The sequence below is a fragment of the Procambarus clarkii genome, chromosome 19 (assembly GCF_040958095.1).
Source record: "Procambarus clarkii isolate CNS0578487 chromosome 19, FALCON_Pclarkii_2.0, whole genome shotgun sequence".
Taxonomy (NCBI): domain Eukaryota; kingdom Metazoa; phylum Arthropoda; class Malacostraca; order Decapoda; family Cambaridae; genus Procambarus; species Procambarus clarkii.
The window spans coordinates 32,428,148-32,450,177 of record NC_091168.1 but is presented as its reverse complement, the minus strand read 5'-3'; the positions used below and the strand labels follow the sequence as shown (position 1 = coordinate 32,450,177).

At 38.7% G+C, this 22,030-nt stretch overlaps 1 protein-coding gene and 1 long non-coding RNA gene across 6 annotated transcripts in view; both read right to left on the bottom strand.

Annotated features, from left to right (window-relative positions):
• The window catches only part of LOC123757446 (something that sticks like glue), a 65,595-nt gene extending 43,565 nt beyond the window's left edge, over positions 1-22,030 (bottom strand). For 4 of the 5 annotated variants that reach the window (XM_045741056.2, XM_045741060.2, XM_045741061.2 and 1 more), the window contains exons 1-4: positions 21,891-22,030; positions 15,161-15,327; positions 14,575-14,665; positions 14,124-14,178 (exon numbers count right to left, since the gene is read on the bottom strand). In XM_045741056.2, coding sequence (XP_045597012.2) covers positions 14,124-14,178; positions 14,575-14,665; positions 15,161-15,326 — 312 coding nt within the window. In that variant the 5' untranslated portion in view covers position 15,327; positions 21,891-22,030. Of the gene's footprint in view, positions 1-14,123; positions 14,179-14,574; positions 14,666-15,160; positions 15,328-21,547; positions 21,661-21,890 lie in introns of those variants that run through there. The other variant, XM_045741057.2, reaches the window with a different exon arrangement.
• Positions 973-9,911, bottom strand: LOC138366264 (uncharacterized). Its single transcript, XR_011229120.1, has 2 exons — positions 9,255-9,911; positions 973-6,321 (listed from the first exon to the last, which is right to left on the bottom strand). It is a non-coding gene; the product is annotated as an uncharacterized lncRNA (long non-coding RNA).

Here is a 22,030-nt window from a genome sequence, read left to right as displayed (position 1 = left end):
TGTTATTGTTACACAGGAAAAGCCCCTAACCATAAACACTTCAGGTAATTGTGCTTCTAGGGGGTTCTTTCTCTTTTGTGTCTTTTTCTATCGTAGAGATCATAGATTTAGGCATACCAAACTTGGTAGCAAGAGCAAACGTACGGGCACCACTTTCATATTTTGCTAAGGGTTCTTTTTTCATCTCTATCTACTAGTTCTAACTAATTTTCTTTTCGCTTGGCTCTTATCGCTAACTTTCTTAGACGCCATGTTGACATTTATGCTAATATAAAAAAATATCAACGAAAACAAGAAAAAGTTTACAGAGAGGTATAGTGGGGAGTGCACTTAACTACAGTTACTGGGAAACAGACTCGTCCGTTACACATGGTTACATTAAAGTGCCAAGCAGACGGTCGACTACCGAGAACGAACACACTATTTGAGTGTGGAATTGTTCGAGTTGGGAGCAGTTCGAGTAACGAGGTTCACCTGCATATTACATGTTTCAACTCGCTGTTCACTTCCGACCCACTGACATGAAAACGAAGCACAACAACTCCTCACCCACCCATTCATATTTGCATAACACACTCAACATTACTGTAATTATTTTTGTATTATTATTTTTTAGAAAAACTTTCATATATTGAATAAATATACGTGCTCATAACAAATTAGTATTGTGCAGAGCAGAGTTAAATGGGGAATGCAAGTAACTGCATAATTTCTAGGTAAATCTATTGCCTACTTGCAATGAATTTGCAAACAGCTTCTGCATGAAAAAAATTTTGTTACCAAAACACAATAGGTCAAAAGCACTTCGCTTTGACACTTCTACTTCATTAAACTGTAATCAACGCTACAATAAATCACCCTATCCATAATAATGATTAACCTTAACTCATCACATGAATCCTCATTATTTTGTTTACATTTTATAAGGTTAGGCTACACTTGTTTCGATAGGAAATTCGCCAATCATTTTCATTCTTATCGAATAACTTTTATTATGGACTCAAACACACATGCTGTACAGTACAATCATACACAAGTAATTACAGATCAACGTTATACATACAAGGGTAGAATATTAATACTGAGAACAACACCAATAAAATAGTTGTGCAAATCAAATTAAGAGATTGGTGATGGTCATAGTGGCATACAGTGCATATACTGTACAGAGAAATGTCTCAAGATACAGTACATCTAACAGAGTTGTACCAGTACAGTATATATATATATATATATATATATATATAAGCAATGGGATATTGAGTAAACAAGCCTCTCTTCCCTTGTACTAAAAACTCTGAGAATCATAAATTTTGTAGAGCCACAATCCACTGCATTAAATTATACATCAAATGTTCATCACAATGAAGCATTCAATGACATATTTGACAATTATAGCACAAAAAAATTTACCGATATTTATATTTGCATAATGCACTAGCCTACAGTTGCATAGTTACATCCTCTCTTGTATCTCGACGTACTCGTGATATGACTTAAATATAATGCATAACAAGAGGTTACAAGAGCAACTTGTCTCATTCTTCCAGTTCTTAAGAGAACTACAAAAGCCATCTAGACTATGTAATACGTTCACCAACAAATGATTAACATTAGTCAATCAAATATTGTCAACTTTTATTGTTTGAGGACAGGGCAGCATAGAATTTCTGGTATTTCACTGGCAACTATACAACACTGATTGAAGACCCCCTTGTAGAAATGCTTGACTTCATAAAAGTCTTGGATCCTCTCATCTCACAAGGATCCCTTTTGAATCAAAGAGTGAGTAAGTACACTGTGTGTAAAGAGATAGCTAAGAATATCAAGCTTTTGCCACAGATGTTCCACTCCCTGAACAACCGTCCCCGTAACAGAACATTGCATTTTGACGTATACTCTACCTAAGGCCAAAAATAGAAACTAGAAATGTACTAGAAAGTAGTAGCAGTTCTCAAAATTGACATACTGTCCTGTTTTCTGTTTTGGGTCCTCTAGTAGATTAGGAAAGGGGACTTTAGTACAACAGTTTCTTAACATTGGGAAACCTTAGTACAGACTGCACTGTACACTGGGATAGAAAAATTCTGCAAGATATAACTGGTTGCAACAATATACACACATTACTAATCCTGGTATCAGCAGAAAGAAATGAAAAACTCCTTGCAACAAACTCCAAAACTTCATTGAGGCAAATGTACTGACACACTGCAAACGTTGTGATTGAATATTAGGAAAATTGGAACTTGACAAATAATGTACAAGTCATGTGTTTTGATACCACTGCCAGCAATATTGGTATTAAGTAAGGTGCTTGCATCATAATTGAATCTGAGCTTGGGAGATCACGTCTTCCTCTGGCAAGTCGACATCATATTAATGAAATAATTATTTCTCATGTCTTCAACAGTGTCATTGCACAACTGCTGGATTAGTTGCCTGATCCAGCAAGGATCTCCTGCAAGGAAGAATTGGAAAACTACCACCCAAGAGCATATGTCTTGAACTCCATGAATTAACTTTTATATTTTGGAGATATACCATCCAGATGAGTTCATTTTACCAAACCAGGTGCCTTTTATCATGCAAAATGGATGGCACAAGTGATACATGCAATGAAGGTAGCAAGACACAACTGTTTCAGACAATTCAAAATAACCAAAAATAAACATGGAATGCAATGATTCCCTTGCTTTACCGTTACTTTCTAAGTGCAAAAGTGATTTGCAGAACCTACTGCACCTAAAGCCCCAAGAACAGACTGAACTGTATGCAAAAGCTTTAGAGCTTGGATGAGATATACCTTCAGTTCCCACCAAAGCTCTTGTGGTACCTCAACGAAGAACTCATGCTTCTAGCATTCTTAGATGACAGAGTGAGTCCTGATATGAAACAACAAATGATTCAAGCTCTTGAGAATCCTGCTACTGAAAAGTTCACTAACAGAACTGTTCTCAGTTATAAGGACAAGACTGTATCAGAGGAAACCTTGGTAAGTTTTATCACGACAGACAGTAGAAAACAGTTTGAAAAATTGTCCCTTTCAAAGTCATTTCTTCAAATGGATCCATCGAAATGGAATGAAAATGATGACAACGATAAAGCAAAACAGTATGTCGACAAAATGAATGATGTTAATGACAATGCAAAGAACAGTTGCTTTGTTCCAATCATTCAAGTCATCTCACAAAGAATAAAAAAACAACTGCAGTACATCTTGCAGATTATAGAGAAGCACAGACATAAGTTTGCAAAGATAACAAAAACATGCAATTACAGGACAAACTGCATATTCTGAATAATTACTGGAAGTATATGGACTAGGCCTAGGATACCACATTAAAAAAAAAAAGACTGCTCCAAACAAAGATACCTCTTGGGTGGTGTGGAAATACTGCATTTATAACATATCACACTAAATTTCAATTGTCTGGCAGCAGCATTAAACATGATTTAATTATGCTGAAAATTTTGTGTGTAGGGGTCTTTTGCAAGGTGTAACATTAGATGGTATGCATCATAAAAATTAAAAAATTAAAACTCACCTCCTCAGCTTGGGCCACTCTAATATATGTACATACATGTATAGACATATATACTGTACATGTATACACACGTACATGAATGTACAGTATATCTTGAGGTTATCTTGAGATGATTTCGGGACTTTTTAGTGTCCTCGCGGCCCGGTCCTTGACCAGGCCTCCACCCCCAGGAAGCAGCCCGTGACAGCTGACTAACACCCAGGTACCTATTTTACTGCTAGGTAACAGGGGCATAGGGTGAAAGAAACCCATTGTTTCTCGCCGGGGCCTGGGATCGAACCCAGGACCACAGGATCACAAGTTCAGCGTGCTGTCCGCTCGACCGACCGGCTCCAGGGTATACATACATTCAATTCACACATACAGTACATACATGCTGTATATACCATTGCTCCCATTTCATCATCTCTCTCTCTCTCAGGGATAGGAGATATCACCTCTTAAGATAAAGCAAACCAACATCTAGTGGAAAGTGGTTGTATGTCACACTCAAATGACATGCCAAGTTACCTTATGAGTTACATTATGCATACCAGAAGATATGGCCCAGCATACCGATTTCAGATTCACGTACTATCATTTCCTGGCTATAACTTGATCTGTGCGACTGTTGCTGGTCGAATCCTGCAAGCCAATCATGTTGGTTGATCAGCCATTTGCTGTACGGACTCGTCTAGTACCCTCTTTAACATTACCGAATTTCTTGTACAGTACTGTATATCTATTGGTATAAAGTTGACGAGTTGCAGGTCTCCGATACTCTCACAAGGTTATCTGTGCCTGATACCTCTTCTCCACAAAAGGTTAACTCATAGTTAAGTCTTCATCTAGAGAGTGCTAGCATGAATGTTAAGAGCCAGGGGGCAGTAAATATATACTATACAACCAACTAATACATTTTAAAGTTATCAAGGACTTGAACCAACGATTTAAATGTTCCAGATTAAATTACAGAAATTACAGCTTCTTGGGTATCATCAAAAAGATTTTCCAATTGCTCCTCTGTTTTCCAACACATGTAGGATATTAAGGTGGCGGCTAACGTGTACAGAATTATCAAAAAATTTTCATCTTGAGTTTTTTTTTGTCATTTGTAAGTAGACATATGTTATATGTTAAGATAGAGTATAATAAATCTGTCTACAACAAAAATTGCCTTAGCCTACTTCGGTGTTTTTGTCTCTTCCTATCACAAGTCACCACTGAGGAGTTTATCGTCAAGTTGTTGTGAACATTCAGTTGGAACATCTACCATGGCATCCAAGGATGCAGGTTCAATCCAATAGTAAACCTTCAATATATTCTAGTAGAAACATCACATTCGTGTAATTTTATCATCCATTACGATTCTTTCTCAACTGCACCCCAAAATGTACATCATACCACCATTCCTCAACATGCCTCTAATTTCTCTCAGAAATATTACTGTTCATTTTCCTGCCATACAATGTTATGGTTGACAGCCCACCTCCCCCTTGAGCTCATAAACTTGTAAATGTTGTACAGAATTATTTTGGTTCCTTGCATCAATACCTAAGCAAACATAAGACACGCTTCCTACAAGCCACCTACAACCACATCTTTGTAAGTCATATACATTATGCATAAGCAAAATATCTTTAGCAGGTGTAATGAGTGGGGCAGTCATGCCTCTCATTTGCTAATGTATTTAAACTTGACTAAGAAAACTTTTCAATACAATATTGGACATGTTGCACAGATGACACCCAGCCTCCTCATGGTGAATGTCTCTCGCCTCAGGAACACCCAGTACATTTCTAATCATACTGAAATTGGCGTGAACTTTCATCAGAAGTTAGCATACTGTCACCTGCACACCGTGAGAGGGTACAGGTGGCAGCTCTACCTTTATTTTGTGTACAAGATCCAGAATAGTGCCTAACGGCACAATTGATTTCTTGTGGTTAATCTTTAGTGCCGCATCATACTGCAAGCAGAGTCGTCAGACAGCCTGGTTGACTAGGTCACTAGCCAGGAGGCCAGGGTAAGGATTCATCAGTCTTCATAAAGGTAACCACTAATGAAACCTGTACCTGTCCTTAATAACGGTGGCTTTGTACCTAGATGTACCTGGAGAGGGTTCTCTCCGCCAGTACCTGGTACCGGTGGCATGGAGCAGCCCACAGGCCCACATATCTAGTACAACCCAGCTGTTTAAGCATTCCATGTAGGAAATTCAAATTTTTCTAGAAGTTCTTTTGTTCTGGCAGTATTTCTTACACTTGCTGGGAGAGTATTGAAGAGCCATAGATCACTGATGTTCAGTGTTCTCTGATTGTGGCTATGGCACCTCTTCTCATCACCGGTTTTATTCTGCATTTCCTTCCATATCATCCACTCCAGATTGTTATTTTCCGGCATAAATTTAGGACCTGGTTTCCAGTACTTTCCATGCAGATGTTATGCAACGCTTTTCTCCTTTCCAAGGAATACATTGAGAGCTTCGAGATGGTCCCAATAATTAAGGTGCTTTATCGTGGCTATGAGTGCTGTGTATGTTCTTTGTATTCCCCCGGTTTCAGAAATCTCTCCTGCTCTGCTCTGAAAGGGAGAGCATCTAGCAATACCCATCGCAAAACACCACCATTGATTTGAAATATAATGGGCATTGTGATAGGATTTTGTAAAGGCATTAGTAAGTTGTCACAACCCATCCAATAATTTTTCTGACTATATATTTGGTTGATTATGCTCCTTAAACATTTGGTCTTCAGACATCATTACCACCAAATCCTACACGTTATTCTCCAACTACCTACCTTGAGGCTACCTTGAGGTGCTTCCGGGGCTTAGTGTCCCCGCGGCCCGGTCGTCGACCAGGCCTCCTGGTTGCTGGACTGATCAACCAGGCTGTTAGACGCGGCTGCTCGCAGCCTGACGTATGAGTCACAGCCTGGTTGATCAGGTATTCTTTGGAGGTGCTTATCCAGTTCTCTCTTGAACACTGTGAGGGGTTTGCCAGTTATGCCCCTTATGTGTAGTGGAAGCGTGTTGAACAGCCTCGGGCCTCTGATGTTGATAGAGTTCTCTCTCAGAGTACCTGTTGCACCTCTGCTTTTCAACGGGGGTATTCTGCACATCCTGCCATGTCTTCTGGTCTCATGTGGTGTTATTTCTGTGTGCAGGTTTGGGACCAGCCCCTCAATTATTTTCCACGTGTAAATTATTATGTATCTCTCCCGCCTGCGCTCAAGGGAGTACAGATTTAGGCTCTTTAGTCGGTCCCAGTAATTTAGATGTTTTACTGAGTGGATTCTAGCAGTAAAGGATCTCTGCACGCTCTCTAGGTCAGCAATTTCTCCAGCTTTGAAAGGGGCTGTCATTGTGCAGCAGTACTCCACTCTAGAGAGCACAAGCGTTTTGAAAAGTATCATCATCGGTATAGCATCTCTAGTGTGAAAAGTTCTTGTTATCCAACCTGTCATTTTTCTTGCAGTTGTGACGGCTACTTTATTGTGTTCTTTAAAGGTAAGGTCTTCCGACATGAGTACACCCAGGTCCTTTACATTGCCTTTTCGTTCTATGTTATGATTTGCCTGCGTTTTGTACGTGGTTTCTGTTTTTATAATTTCAATTTTTCCGTAGCGCATGAGCTGAAACTTATCCTCGTTGAATACCATATTATTTTCTGTAGCCCATAGAAAGACCTGATCTACATCTGATTGGAGGTTTGCCGTGTCCTCTATGTTGCCAACTCTCATGAAAATCCTAGTGTCATCTGCAAAGGATGATACAGTGCTATAGGTTGTGTTCTGGTCTATGTCCGATATGAGGATGAGAAAAAGTACTGGAGCAAGCACAGTACCCTGGGGGACTGAGCTCTTCACGGTTGATGGGCTGGATTTTATTTTGTTGACTATTACACATTGGGTTCTGTCAGTCAGGAAATTGTAGATCCATCTGCCTATTTTCCCGGTAATTCCTTTTGAACGCATTTTATGTGCAATAACACCATGGTCACATTTATCAAAAGCTTTTGCGAAATCTGTGTAAATTACATCAGCGTTTTGTTTGTCTTCCATAGCATCTAATGCCATATCATAGTGGTCCAGCAACTGCGACAGGCAAGAGCGCCCTGTTCTGAAACCATGTTGTCCGGGGTTATGGAGATGCTGTGATTCCATGTATTTTGTGATCTTACTTCTTAGCACTCTCTCAAAAATTTTTATGATGTGCGATGTTAGTGCTATCGGTCTGTAATTTTTTGCCTCTGCCTTATTTCCTCCTTTATGGAGTGGTGCTATCTCTGCTGTTTTTAGTATGTCAGGGATAACGCCAGTATCTAGGCTTTGTCTCCACAGAATGTGAAGGGCCTGCGATAGTGGTTTTTTACAGTTCTTGATGAATATGGAGTTCCAAGAATCCGGGCCTGGTGCAGAGTGCATAGGCATACTGTTTATGGCTTCTTCAAAATCTAGTGGGGATAGGGCGACGTCTGATATATGATTTGATGTTGGTATCATATCCATGAAAAATTCATTTGGGTTATCAATCTTTAGTGCATTTAATGGCTCACTGAAAACAGAGTCGTACTGCTTCCTCAGTAACTCGCTCATTTCTTTGTTGTCATCTGTGAAAGTTCCATCTCCCTTTCGCAGGGGCCCGATACTAGATGTGGTTTTTGATCTTGATTTTGCATAGGAGAAAAAATATTTCGGATTTCTCTCTATTTCACTGATGGCCTTTTGCTCTCTTTGCCTCTCCTGGGTTTTGTATGATTCTTGTAGCTTGAGTTCAATTGTTTCTATTTCTCTACCTAACCTTCTTCGCCGTTCTTGAGATAGGGTGCGACTCTCAAGTTGTTCCGCGATTCGTTTTCTTCGCCTATATAGGGAACGACGTTCCCGTTCCAATCTGCATCTCTTTCTCTTTTTTCTTAGGGGTATGCGGTTTGAACATATCTCTAGTGCTACTGAGCTTATTTTTTCCAGGCACTGGTTCAGGTTTGCATTTCCTAGCTGTTCTTCCCAGTTTATTTCTGTGAAGTCCTGGTTTATTTGCTCCCAGTTTATCCGTTTATTATTGAAGTTGAATTTGCTGAAATCTCCTCCACCGGGAATCTGGACTGGTTTTGAAGGTCCATTCCCCATGGTTGTCAGAACTTCAATTAAGTTGTGATCTGAGTAACAGGTATTTGTAATCATTATGTTCCCGATCAACTCATCATTATTAGTGAAAATGAGGTCCAGCGTGTTCTCCTTCCTAGTTGGTTCTACTATTTGCTGGTTTAAGGCAAACCTATCGCACATCCGTAGCAGGTCATTTGCATGTGCCTGCTCATTTAGGCTACTTCCTGGTATTCTTTCTGATATTACTGTATTAGCCAGGTGCTTCCATTTCAGGTGCCGTAGGTTGAAGTCCCCAAGCAGGATGATGTTCGGAGCTGGATTTGTGAGGTTTTCCAAGCAGTGCTCTATTTTCATTAGTTGGTCTTTAAACTGCTGAGGGTTTGCCTCCGGTGACTTATATACAAGGACAATAACTACATTTAGGATCTCTATTTTGACTATCAGCACTTCCACCATATCATTTGAGGTGTTTAGCAGCTCAGTACAGATGAGTGTGTCTTTGATGTAGAGGCTGACCCCACCTACACCACCCCAACTGCACTTCCACCATATCATTTGAGGTGTTTAGCAGCTCAGTACAGATGAGTGTGTCTTTGATGTAGAGGCTGACCCCAACTACAAGTAGATCTGATTGTGTTTTGTCCCCTGTATTTTGCCTAAGTTTTTTTTTCCAAACTCAAATGCCTGGAATTTTAAATGTTTTTTATTTCCAATCAAAGACTATTAATATTACCTTGTAGTTTTTCAATATCTTATAAGAAATTTTCAGGCTGTTTTTTGTCACCTGCAAAAGATGACAAAGCTGTGATTTGTATTTTGGTTTACATCTGATGAGAAAATGAGAAGAAACAGGGGTACTCTGACTGCATTCTGGGTTACAGAGCTTTTCACTGTTCTCAGATTAAATTTTGTTTCATTGACTTATTCTTTGCATTCTGTTTGAGAGGCAATTTAATATCCACCACCCTAAACCATTCTCATGTCGATAAGCACAATCGACTTGAGAATGGTCCAGGACGGACCGAAACGTCGTCCCTTTATTTTCTAGTTGTGTGGATTGGTCAACATACTTCAGCCACATTATTGTAACTCATCACCTGCATCCACCACCCTCCTTTACCCATTATTCATACCGATTTAATTTTATGGGCTATCAATCCATCTCATTTATCAAATGCCTTTGCATGTCCAAGTATACCACATCTGCATTTTATTTTTCTTCTAATCCTTCCATGATTTTGTCGTAGTGGTCAAGTAACTGTGAAAGGCATGATCATCCCACTTTAAATCCATGCTGACCTGGGTTGTGAAAGTCATTGATCTCCATGAAACTGAAGATCGGAGTTCTGATCACTCTTCCAAAAACTTGTGTGATGTTGAGCATTGGCCAAAAACTACATAATGGGACCCTGCCTGAATGGAACATAGTTCAACAAAAGTAGATATAATATAACTATCAACAATGACAGATGCAATGGTAAATAAGGAGGTTCTGATTGAGTGGAGTCTCAATTCACAGGAAGAATGGTGTCGAAAGCTTAAATATTAAACATGCACTTCATAAGCGCTTGTTTTTTAAAAAATGCAAAATGGGTATTCTGTCACTTGTGCTAACAGACAAAATAACCATGGACAGAAAATAGCCAAAAATAGCATAGATCAGAGCAACGGAAGTGATCGAAAATTAATCTTTTTAGTTTGAGCAGAATTCCACTGGAAACTATATTTTAGAAACAAGTTCCAACACTTCTTTATAACAAATTCCCAACTTTTTCCTAATTTGCAGTGATAAGACTGTAAACTTTAACAAATGTAAAATAATGGTAAAAAATCCTGTTATGCCAAATTTAGCAAAGCTGATAAAAGTTCCTTAAGTTCTTTAATTCCTCTCAATATTTTCCCGATTAACAACTATTTGAAACGACTTCCAGCCGGCAAAATATGCACGAGAAATGTAAATTAACACAAATTCAACATCGATTCAATATTACAGCATCGTTTGCCCGGGGGATAAATGTTTACAAATTTGCAGGTTGATAAAAGATGTCTTTACCTTTTAACATAAGGTTATACAAGTCAAAAGTGGTTTTGTTTTCACATTTAAATATGCAATTTAATTACTGCAGTACGAACATGGACAAATGTTCAGTCGGCTGCTTCCTCTTGCCGAGCTGTCAGGGACTGATGCAGTATGACTTAGAGTTCTATCATATTTCACCAAGACCAGGGCAATATTTTCAACTGAATACTTGCGATGCTTTTGGTTGTGCTCAATATGATGAGTCTTGAGCTGCAAACCTCGCCTAGAAATATGCGCTATATTCCCATAAAGAAATATTTAAAATACCATTTAACAACTACAAATTCTCACTGAGAATTATGTATTCCCAAAATCTATTTGATATTTAAAGCTCAAAATTATTGTTTTCCAAACTATTATGTATATAAATTATGCAGGAATTTTACTTAATGTATTCCCTTGGTATTATTTCAAATACTGTACAGTAATGTACTGTGTTGTTTTTGTCAAGGATAAATATTATGGGATGATTATTGGTTTACAATTCAAGTTAGCCTTTCGAAAAGTGTTACGTTGTAATTAAAGCTAATCTTTACATAATTTCACTTCATACCTTAAACCACCATTTAGTTTTGTTAAATTAAAACCTCACGTTCAAGTGGTAATCTTACTCTGTGCAACCACCACCTAGGAATCATGTGACCGTTACTTTGAATTTTTGAGACAATTTTAATTGTAATATTTCATGGGAGGTTAAGAGGGTTAAGTATAAGGCAATAATTCCTTTCCATAGAATGTGGCCACTTTCTTGCCAGATAATGGAGTAATTTCTAAGATCACTTGCAGCTGACTTAAGGAGGAGAGCTCACACGGAAGGCTGCCAATGTAAATCACACCAGCTAGTTGATATTTACAACATTATGATAAATATTTAGGAAGCATGACTACCAAAAATATTAGAATATGAAGAAACTGGAATGAATTCATAATATTGCATTGCATTTCTGGTACATGAGTAAGAGATTCCACATTAAAGGAAACATTCATTTTCCGCTTCTCCATACATCTGCACAGGTTGTTTTCTTACCTCCAGGTGAAAAATTAAATTTTTAAAAATAATTCTAGAATATAAAAGCATTTTTCAATGCTTATATACTTTAGGGAGATGATGCTTACTAGTTAAGACAAAATGCAATTGATTCTACCGTAAAAATATTCAAATCTGAATTTTGTTATAATAAACACTAAAAAAATAGTAATAGGGGACTGTCAAAGATATTTTAACTTTCTTAATATTAATGGAAATTACCCAATCAGCACAAGGTGGTAACTGAATTACTCTCTTAATTCCCTATCACAGACTTGCCATGCAATATTACTTAGATTTTTATATATTCAATCTTTTCTTCAACATGTGACATCAAGAGAGTAATTGCATTTTCTTTACTGCAACCAAAAGGATTAAAAATCAGCTGTTGTGCTTATAGTTCGAAGACAACTTCATCAAATTGCTTAAAAAACATCCCAAAATAATAATCCATTGAACAAAATATTCTTGAATAGAAGAGACCCCAAACCACGCCTCTCGTCACATTGCCCAACAGGAAAGCCCCGCATATTTACTTCCCCTTTCAACACCATTCCCCTCTTAGGTACGATAAATTTTATATATTCAGGGGATTAACAAAGAAATAATTGCTGTATAATGGAGTATATTAATGTACTCAAAATGCTTCAAAAGACATATCATAATTAGAAAACCATAAATATAATAATACTTAAATAGCATAATTTAAGCAATGTCTTTTTTTGAGTTGAACAAGAGCCTTTGAACTGACATGCAATGTTTATACACAATCCAATTTATTGAGGCATTATTAACAGTGGTCTATCAAAACCTACAGAGATGGCTCATACTAGGTTATCCTTATACAATCTATACTGAAGCTAGTAAAAAGGAAATATTACATTTAGTGGTGGGCTTATCTAAATAAATTACATGTGCATACTTAAGTTATATTACACAGTGTGTGTAGTGCTGTTGAAGATGTCAACAATGAAGGTTTTGATAGAACTTGTGCAACAGTGAAACACAACTTTAAACAACTAAGAATGTCAACACTATTTCTTAACACCCTCATATTAATATATTTAACAATGCCTTTATTTAAATCAAGTTAATGTAAATGACAACTGCTGTAGATTAACTATCATTTCCTTAATGTTACTGCCAAAAGAATCAATTACTTAATCGGATAAAGTGCATTTGTATCCGACAGTCAAAGAATAAACAGTTATCAAAGTCATACACTCCCAACATGAAATGTATAGTGACAACGTTTCGGTTCATCTTGGCCCCTTATGTCGTGACCAGGACTGACTGAAACATCGTCACTTTCTTTTTAGTTCGTATGTTGGGGTTGGATTAGTTGAAGCCACATTGTTGTGACTTATTCTCTATGGAAGTCATACATTGTTCTGTAAATCACCCCTGCTCTCATAACATAAATACTCAAAAATGCAATCAAAATATTGCCATATTTCAATTACAACACAAATATTTATCATGTACAAATTTAGTAGCATGTGGCGAGAGAAACAAAACGAACTAGACTACAGACGGAACCAAATGCAACTACAAGAAGGTTACATAATATGGTGAAAAAGCGAACCGCATCTTTAAACACACAGGCACCATTGTACTTGATCGGAAATATCAACGTCATCAGAGTATTGTGGGATGTAAATGACTCCTTAGATACTAGACTCCATATTCTTCAGTGAAAAGCCACACACTGGGGTTCTCTTGGCTGTAATCCAGCAAAACGTAATGGCAATGTTTGACCAAATAGCACACACCTCGGGTAAAAGTTTTATTGGCTAGATCATACAAAACATACAAGCATGTATATTACTAAATAAAGAATGACAGGTGTACTATTCATTAACTGTTCCACACAAGTGGAAAGCCTCCTAATAAAATGCCAATTGTTAAGAATTATAGTGGTTAAATAGTGTAAATCAGTTAATATAGTAGCAAATAAGAGACCCTCTATAATCCTGCACAATGGAGTGGGTGCTAGTTATATGTTTCCAATGTGGAAAATTATAGTGGAATAATACTACAAATATACAAGAGAAAAATGACAGAAAATTTCAAAGTAGTCAAAACTAAATATTTAAATATATAAGATATACTATAATCTGCATATGTATATATATATTAAATATATTTAAAAAAATTATGAGGACAGTTTCATACCATCCTAGACATACGAAGCTGTAAATGCAAGAGCAGCAAAACGGCAACATAATCAATAATAATAATAAAGGTAGGACCCGCCAAACCAGTTAAGGTGCACTGGCTGATGCCCTCCTTAGCCGAATCATCCACTTTATAAACTAGATAAATAGGTGTTACCCGGCAGGAGGTAAAGAAAGTTGCACAGATGGTCCACTATTACATACGTTCATCAGGTTTGATGGGTTGGATAAGAGAAGTGCCGTCGATTCCTTGTTCTCCCTGTAAGGCAAAAATATACAACTTAATGAAATGTTATCAGTATACATTGTAATAACATCTAAAGAATTACGCACAAATATTAAAAACTTTGAACCTCATTACAGTAAAGACAAATATAAACGTGTATAACAAAACCAAATTGTGGTTTTTTTTTTAACAAGAAAACTTTTTTTTTACGAGAAGATACAATAGATGATGACTGACTCCTGTCAGAAGGCCGAGAGCTTTCCCCTTCTCATTGCCCATGTAAGCTTTACCTTATTAGTTTCCCCTGGAACATAACCTGCCAGTCAATTTACCACCAAGTCCTCAATTACAGATGGGTGAACCCAGATACCTATGCAGCTAAGCTTTTGGCCTAAATTTATATTACAAAGTGAAGAAGAAAACACTTACCATGGCCTCTTCATCTGTGCAGGGTCGATGGGGACCCTTGCAACGATCAACGATGAATTCTTCGGAATCAGCGTTTTGTCATCTGTATATACTGAAAATAAAATGTTTCAAATTAACTCATGGATTTTATTTGAATACAAATTGAATTATTAAATTATTTTAAGTAATAAAGACTTAATTCATTCAACCATTTCACAAAGCCATATTTGAGAGAGAAAGAAAGCAATACTCTATTCACATAATTATTACACTAACTGCAGATACACTGTTCCACTCCAAATTTGGCCTAAATAAAAGTTCAGGATATTATGCAAGTGAGGTGAGGAGAGAGTATATACTGTATCTAATGTCTGCATATAGGATGTGATACACTGACTATGTACTTGGGACCAAAGAGCTGAAACTCAATCCCTGCGAGCACAGATATGCGAGTACATCTTTTTATCTTAACCTCACTGTGCTTTAAAGAGAAGCTACCTAAAGAATTTTGTTCCACAATGTTGTTGTTCTTAGGGTTTTCCCTGGCTTAAATGATTTCCAGTATTGGAATTTTGCCTAATGCATGCAACAGAAGCTGCCAACTTACTTTCTTTAGTTTCTGCATTGGTTATCTGCAAGTCATATGGCTGCCCACGTCCAAGTCTCTTCTGCTGTATGATGGCCTCTTTCAGATCCTCGAGACTGATGTGTACACCATCCACGGGCAATGTGTCATACTCCACCGCCGACTTAAATTTGTAGTGTACAGACATCCTGTAAAAAGAAGGTCAGTTTATTATATTACAGCAATGAACAAGGGACACTTTGTACACTGATAATTATTATACCAGGCTCAGCCTGTCCAGTTACTCTTGAACCAAAAACCGCAATGTGGCACAGTGAAGGTACGAAGAAAGCAAAGGCCAATTTTTTGAGCAGCGAGAACATTAGTACTGGTAACTGCTAGCTTAGAAAAAATTGACAAAATGCTCGCATTGATGTGGTATGATGGGCATGAGGTGTTCAAGTTAACAATAATTCACAGCAGACCAGCAAAAAGGTCAATAAACCAAAAGCCATCCTAGACTACAAAATAAATGTGTTTGATAAACAAATGTGACATGATGATCGGGCAGTGGAATGCCTACCCAAGTCTAAAATAGTATATGAACTTACTGGATAGGCATTATAATGCCGAATGCACATTACATGTACTTGGTGAAAACTAACGGTATTTCAGTCACTGGAAAAGTACACCAAGACAAAACTGCAAGTGTCTAGTTAAACCATAGCCAGACCAACAATGAGGCACACTTTACCAGATTGACTACCAAGGGCTACATGTTACTGCACTGACTATTTACAACCCACAGGACAGCAAACCAGATCCCAATAACAAGAGTGCATTGTGCACAGGTCAACAGGTTTTGAGGGAGAAAAATGAAAATTGGTGGAAGTATGGTAAAGAGTAATGTTGCATTCTGAATCATTGACTGTTCAACAAACTCACATACTCCCAACATTTTGCAGAAATCACCTCATCGATAAAAAGTCCAAACATAGGTTTTAAAATGTGAAACAGCAAGGCACTCTTTTTGCATGAGCTCGGTTACCCCAAGCTTGCTGAACCAGATATTTGGGTTATTCAGCAAAAATAACGTCTGGATAATTTTCTGCCAAAACTTCACTGTATCTGAACATAAATCTGGATAATTGGAGATTAGTTTACATAATTTTTTAAGTTCTACAGTATCAAACAAGATGACCTACAAGAAGGCAACCTGAAGTTTGTTTTAAATTATAGTTTTGATTTATAGTGTGCATGTGGAAATTCAAACTACTAATATGTTGGTTAAAATTTGCAAGTACAGGTATGTTCATTTTTGGACTACCCCGGTGAGAACTCTGCTTATATAGATGGCTTATCCAAGGAGGGGTCTTTTCCCATATAGTCCAAATGTACAAGTGAGCGTGGACAATTTAACCGGAGCATGTCTGGAAAGAATTTTGGGAATTCTTCTACTCCGAGCCCAGCCTGGGCCAAGCTCAACTTGTGACAACTTGGTCCAACAAACTGTTGCTTGGAGTGGCCCGCAGGCCCACATATCCATCCACTACAACCCGGCTGGTCTGGCACATCTTGTGAGAACTTGTGTAAATGCATCTGGAAGACTTTAACCTTTGTTCCAGTAATATTTTTAGTGCTTGCTGGGAGTATATTGAACAGATGTGTGCCTCTGATGTTCAGACAGTGATCTCTGATTCTGCCTATGGCACATACTTCTCATGGGTTCTATTCTGCATTTCCATCCATATCTTTTGCTCCAATAGATTATTCTACTGCGCAAATTTGGGACCTGGCCTTCCAATATCTTCCATGAATATATTATTTGATACCTCTCATCTCCTTTCCAGAGTATATTTTGGGAACTTTGAGACGGTCACAATAATTTAGATGCTTTCCCTGCAAATACACAATGTAATGAGATCCATATTTTCCCCTTGTTACATCTTGTTAGAAAGTTTTTGTAGACAAATTAGAACATTGTTGCTACTTGTTAGATTGGTTGTTACAACTTTTTTGAATGAGTAATGTCGTAGTTTCCTTGTCTGTTTGGCGGGTTATCAAGTCTATGCATACCGTATATGTTCTCTGTATTCCCTCTATTTCTGAACTCTCTCCTGCTCTGAATGGGGAAGTGTGTGTACTAAGTACTCAAGATGGGACAGTACCAGTGATTTAAATAGTATTAGCATTGCTGTGGGATCCCTGGATCGGAATGTTCTTGAAATCCATCCAATCATTTTCCTGGCTGCCGCTATTCTGTGCGTATATATCGTTTACATACATATATCGTTTACGTTTCTATAAAACTGTTCATGGCATCTTTGGTTAGTGCTAATATCCCCCTCATCAAACACCAGAAGACCAGTGAGGAGTATGACAAACAACAAAGACCAATAACCTGAATGATATGAGATGACAGCAGCCCGAAGAACCAGTTTATGGTTCATTTAGTAGCTTGAAGAACCACTGACTGGAGTGGTTCATTTGCCTTGAAAACGGCAAATACAATCCCAAAGTTCAAAAAGGGAGACAGTTTAGTGCACTAAACTATTGACCAGTATAATTGGCAAAGTACTGGAGAATGTAATCAGAGAAAATATAGCAATAAATCACTTGGAGACCAAAAGTTTTGTAATAAAGAGGCAATATAGATTTAGAAGAAAAATTGACTTGATAATGGTCCAGGACAGACCAAATTGTCATTATTCCTTCACTTTCTGATGTGTGGTTTGGTCACCATATCTTCAGCAAAGTTATTGTGACTCCTGAATGCTGCTTTCTGTGGTATGCTATAGTAAAGAGACTACAGCTAAAGAAATCAAGTCTCATCGACTTGAGAATGGTCCAGGATGGACCGAAACGTTGTCATCCCTTCACTTTCTAGTGTGGTCGGGTCAAGGAAATCAAGGTTGCTCTCTTTGGCATGGGCCCTGTAACTGATTAGATACTCCTTAAAAAAAAGTCATATCTTTTAAGCATTCTGGGAGAAGTTGGAGGACTGGGCAACAGTGCAGTACATATTCAATCCGTGATATGATTATAGATATGATAATACATATCTGAGAGCGGAGGAGCCTTGCCACCAAACTACAGGTCTAGCATGGTGTGGTACTCGCCACTCTTCTCTATGCTAGCGAGACCTGGACTATCTACAGCAGACACGCCAAACAGCTTAATCACTTTCACTTGAGCTGTCCCTGCAGACTCCTACACATTAGGTGCCAGGACAAAATCCCTGACACGGAGGTCCTGGAAGGGGCCAGTATTCACAGCGTCCCACAAAAAACTCAGGCCACATTGTCAGAATGCCTGACAGCCAATTGCCTAAACTGCTGCTGTATTGATAAGCACAATCAGAGAAATATTGCCGGAACAACTCCAAACATCTTCAAGAGAAAACTAGATTATTTCTCCAAGGAGTGCCGCACCAACCGGGCTGTGGTGGATATGTGGACCTGCGGGCCGCTCCAAGCAACAGCCTGGTGGACCAAACTCTTACAAGTCAAGCCTGGCCTTGGGCCGGGCTTGGGGAGTAGAAGAACTCCCAGAACCCCATCAACCAGGTATCAACCAACAGCCTGGTGGACCAAACTCTCTTCAAGCTTGGCTTCTGACCACAACATTGCTTAAAAAGTCAAAATATATATGTAACTGCTATTATTTAGGGATAATAGTATTACAAAAGAGTCAGACTGAGCAATATTCAGATATCAGTGAACACAATGCTGTTCCAAGATGTTAACAATGTTTGGTCCTTGAAATGACTTCTCATGTTCCTTTACAATATAACTTTTGGAATACAGGTGTCGGCCATTAATAGCTGCACTGCCCAGGGGTTAAAGATCTAAAGTGTCATTTGTTCCTCTTGATAAATTTATATGGGTTTTAGTTCTTACTTTTTCTCTCAGTGTATTCCTTGAGCAATTTTATCCTGCTTGATGGGGTTCTGGATAGTTGATGGGAGCTCTTCTAATCCCCAAGCCTGGCCCAAGGCCAGGTTTGACTTGTGAGAGCTTAGTCCACCAAGCTCTTGCAAGTCAAGCCTGACCTCGGGCCGGGTTATCATTTAATCCTATCATTTTTAACGTTTCTGCTGTGCAAATCATTCGGGAATGATCGCGGCGTATCTGTTATCTAGGGATGATTTAACACCTCATAGGATTTAAAACTCCTACAGGAATACAAGACTCACATCAGCTGTCTCAGGCTTCCAGTAAATTAATGTCATTTAAACAAACAAATAGTAGACACTTCCTAGTTGGAAGCAAGTGAGCAGAAGGGTGGCAGAAGCATCACGAGCTAAGAGCACTCATGTTCACCTCATGTCCACAACATCACTTAAAAATTACAAAATATAATATATAATATACAGTGACTTACGATACTTTAGTTACAATATAAATTTGATCGAAAAATGCGACTCAACTTATGATAGTGTCGTTGACTAACGATATTCATCTATACACGTTCGGGTCGACCGAGCGCACTGTTCCCGGTCATGCGGGCTGACCTGCTTCGGTTTACTAGAGCCGCCCGCTTAGTGACGATCACGCTTATAAGAAATTCCATTTTCTTTTCTTCTTGAACATAAAACTGATTATCATATATCACACCATGGGTCCCAAGAAAGTCAGTGGTAAGGTTCAACATATGAAAACACATGTAAGAATGACCATAGAGGAAGAACAAGAGATCATTCGTAAACATGAAAATGGTACTCGTGTTATTGAACTAGCTAGGCAGTACAACAAATCTTCAGGGGAGCAGGAGGCGGCGGCAGTAGATGTCCTTTCCTCATTAATTAAGAAAATATGTGCACTATGAGAAGTACTGCAAAGTTTTGCTGAAAAGAATCACCCAGATAAAGCTGTAGCAGGTCGTTTCATTGATCTTATTAATGACAATGCGATGCCTCACTACAGACAAAGTGTTGCAAAGGGAAAAAACAATGGACGGAACTTCTATGGAACAATTTCTAGTGAGAAAATCAAGCAGTGAGCCAGAAGCAGGTCCTAGTGGTAAGCAGCCAATCCACTACAGCAGTGAGGTGGGTGTGAACTCACGACGCCAGCACTGCCAGTCGCGTACTCTACCACTAGACCACCGAGACTTGTAAAAGTCCTACAGAATTTCTACTGAAATCACAGTTAGTCTGAAGGCCCTCTCTACTGAAGCCCTACTGTGTTTTTGAAGTTGGTGGGTAAGGTGTTTCTGAAGTGTGGGACCACTCTGCCCTTCCACCTGAGTGCTTGTGGGCCATACATAAGAATTTAGACTGGCTTCAGAAGGGGCCTCTAGACTTACTGTAATTTATGTAGAGATCCTGTAGGTATGACTTACAAGTCAGCGGTGGTCTAGTGGTAGAGTATGTGACTGGCAATGCCTTGGTCATACGTTCGTACCACCTCATAGTCTTTGTGAATTTTCTCGGTGATATACATCACAATGTGGTTTGTTTGTGCAAAATTATTCATATTCAGGATTTAGTATCCAGAATTCTAATAAAATTGTGCCTAGAGTTAGAGATAGGCCCATTACAGTATTGTGGCGAGTCAGGTGAAGTTATCAGCCGACTAGCATGCTGATGGTCAAACCCTTGTCAGAATCTGACCAGATTGTCAATTGGGTTAACTCATGCGTTGGCTATTATACTGAGAATATTGTTGAAAACATCTTGATAACTTATTAAGCCAAAATTGCAAAACACTACACTCGATTACATTACAAAACACTACACAGCTCGATTAAGGCAGCGTCTGGGATGATGCCGTACTGAAATATGGAACAATTGCAGCCCTTTTCATATACAACTAGTCAAAAAAATATCGGTTGACATTGCACAACTTTTAATAAATTACTCTAATGGCCCCTTAAGTGGGGACTGCACCATGGGGACTTCATATCTATGGGGAAATTTTGAACGATAAAATACATTCGCTGATTTTAACTAGAGCGACCATTGTGGAAACGCAACATGTGGGTTGCAGATTTCAGTATTGTTGGGAACACTGACACTATGCTTTGGACCCACCAGACCACCTTAATGTATTCCTCTCTCCTTACCACAGTCAAAGCAATCTACATAATTCTATATAGTTTTGAAACAAAATATTCTTAATCTAATTTTTCTTGTGCAGCAGCTGGTTGTTGCGTAAATTGCCTGCGAAGTGCAGAGATTACTCAAGCCAACCACGCCCAAACTTACTTTACCCTAACCTACCCAACACAACTGAGAATAATCAGAGCTAATACAGTTATTGGAACGATATACAGTTTTGACAAATAGAAAATGAGCCTTGTCAAGATGCCTGAGTAGTAAGACTCGACCAGTAGGTCAGACCAGCTCCATGTCTGCCTCAGTATTTACACACTTGAAAGTCACGAGAGTAGAAACATCAACAAAACACGTTTAATTGGATTACTTACAAAGTGTTGAGGTAACTTTCAACACCATTAGACCAGGCAAAATATTTACGTGTACTGTACTAGAAACTACATAACCAGAATTTTCCTAATATCCTAAATTTCAATGGAACACATCATAAACACACACAATGTAAAGCAAAATGATAGGACACATAAAACTGTACTTTAAGAGCTGCAGATAATATGCAACACAATATTGCAACTGTTCCCAAACGTTCAATGCCAACCCGACACTTGGTCAACCATGACAACTTTCACCACCCCAAGCTTCCACCCCCAAGATTATCCCCGTAAACCGCTCAATTGGCTTCAATATCGGGCGAGCAAGGACTAGTGGTCTTACCTGAGGGTTAGTGTGTAGAGCGGGAGGCTGCGTACATGAGGAGAGGCTGGCCAGGAAGGCCAAGACGGAGCACGGCCAGCAGCAGCAGCACCTCACAAGATGGCGGCCGCGTCAACAACACCTCACCACCTGCCTCTCCT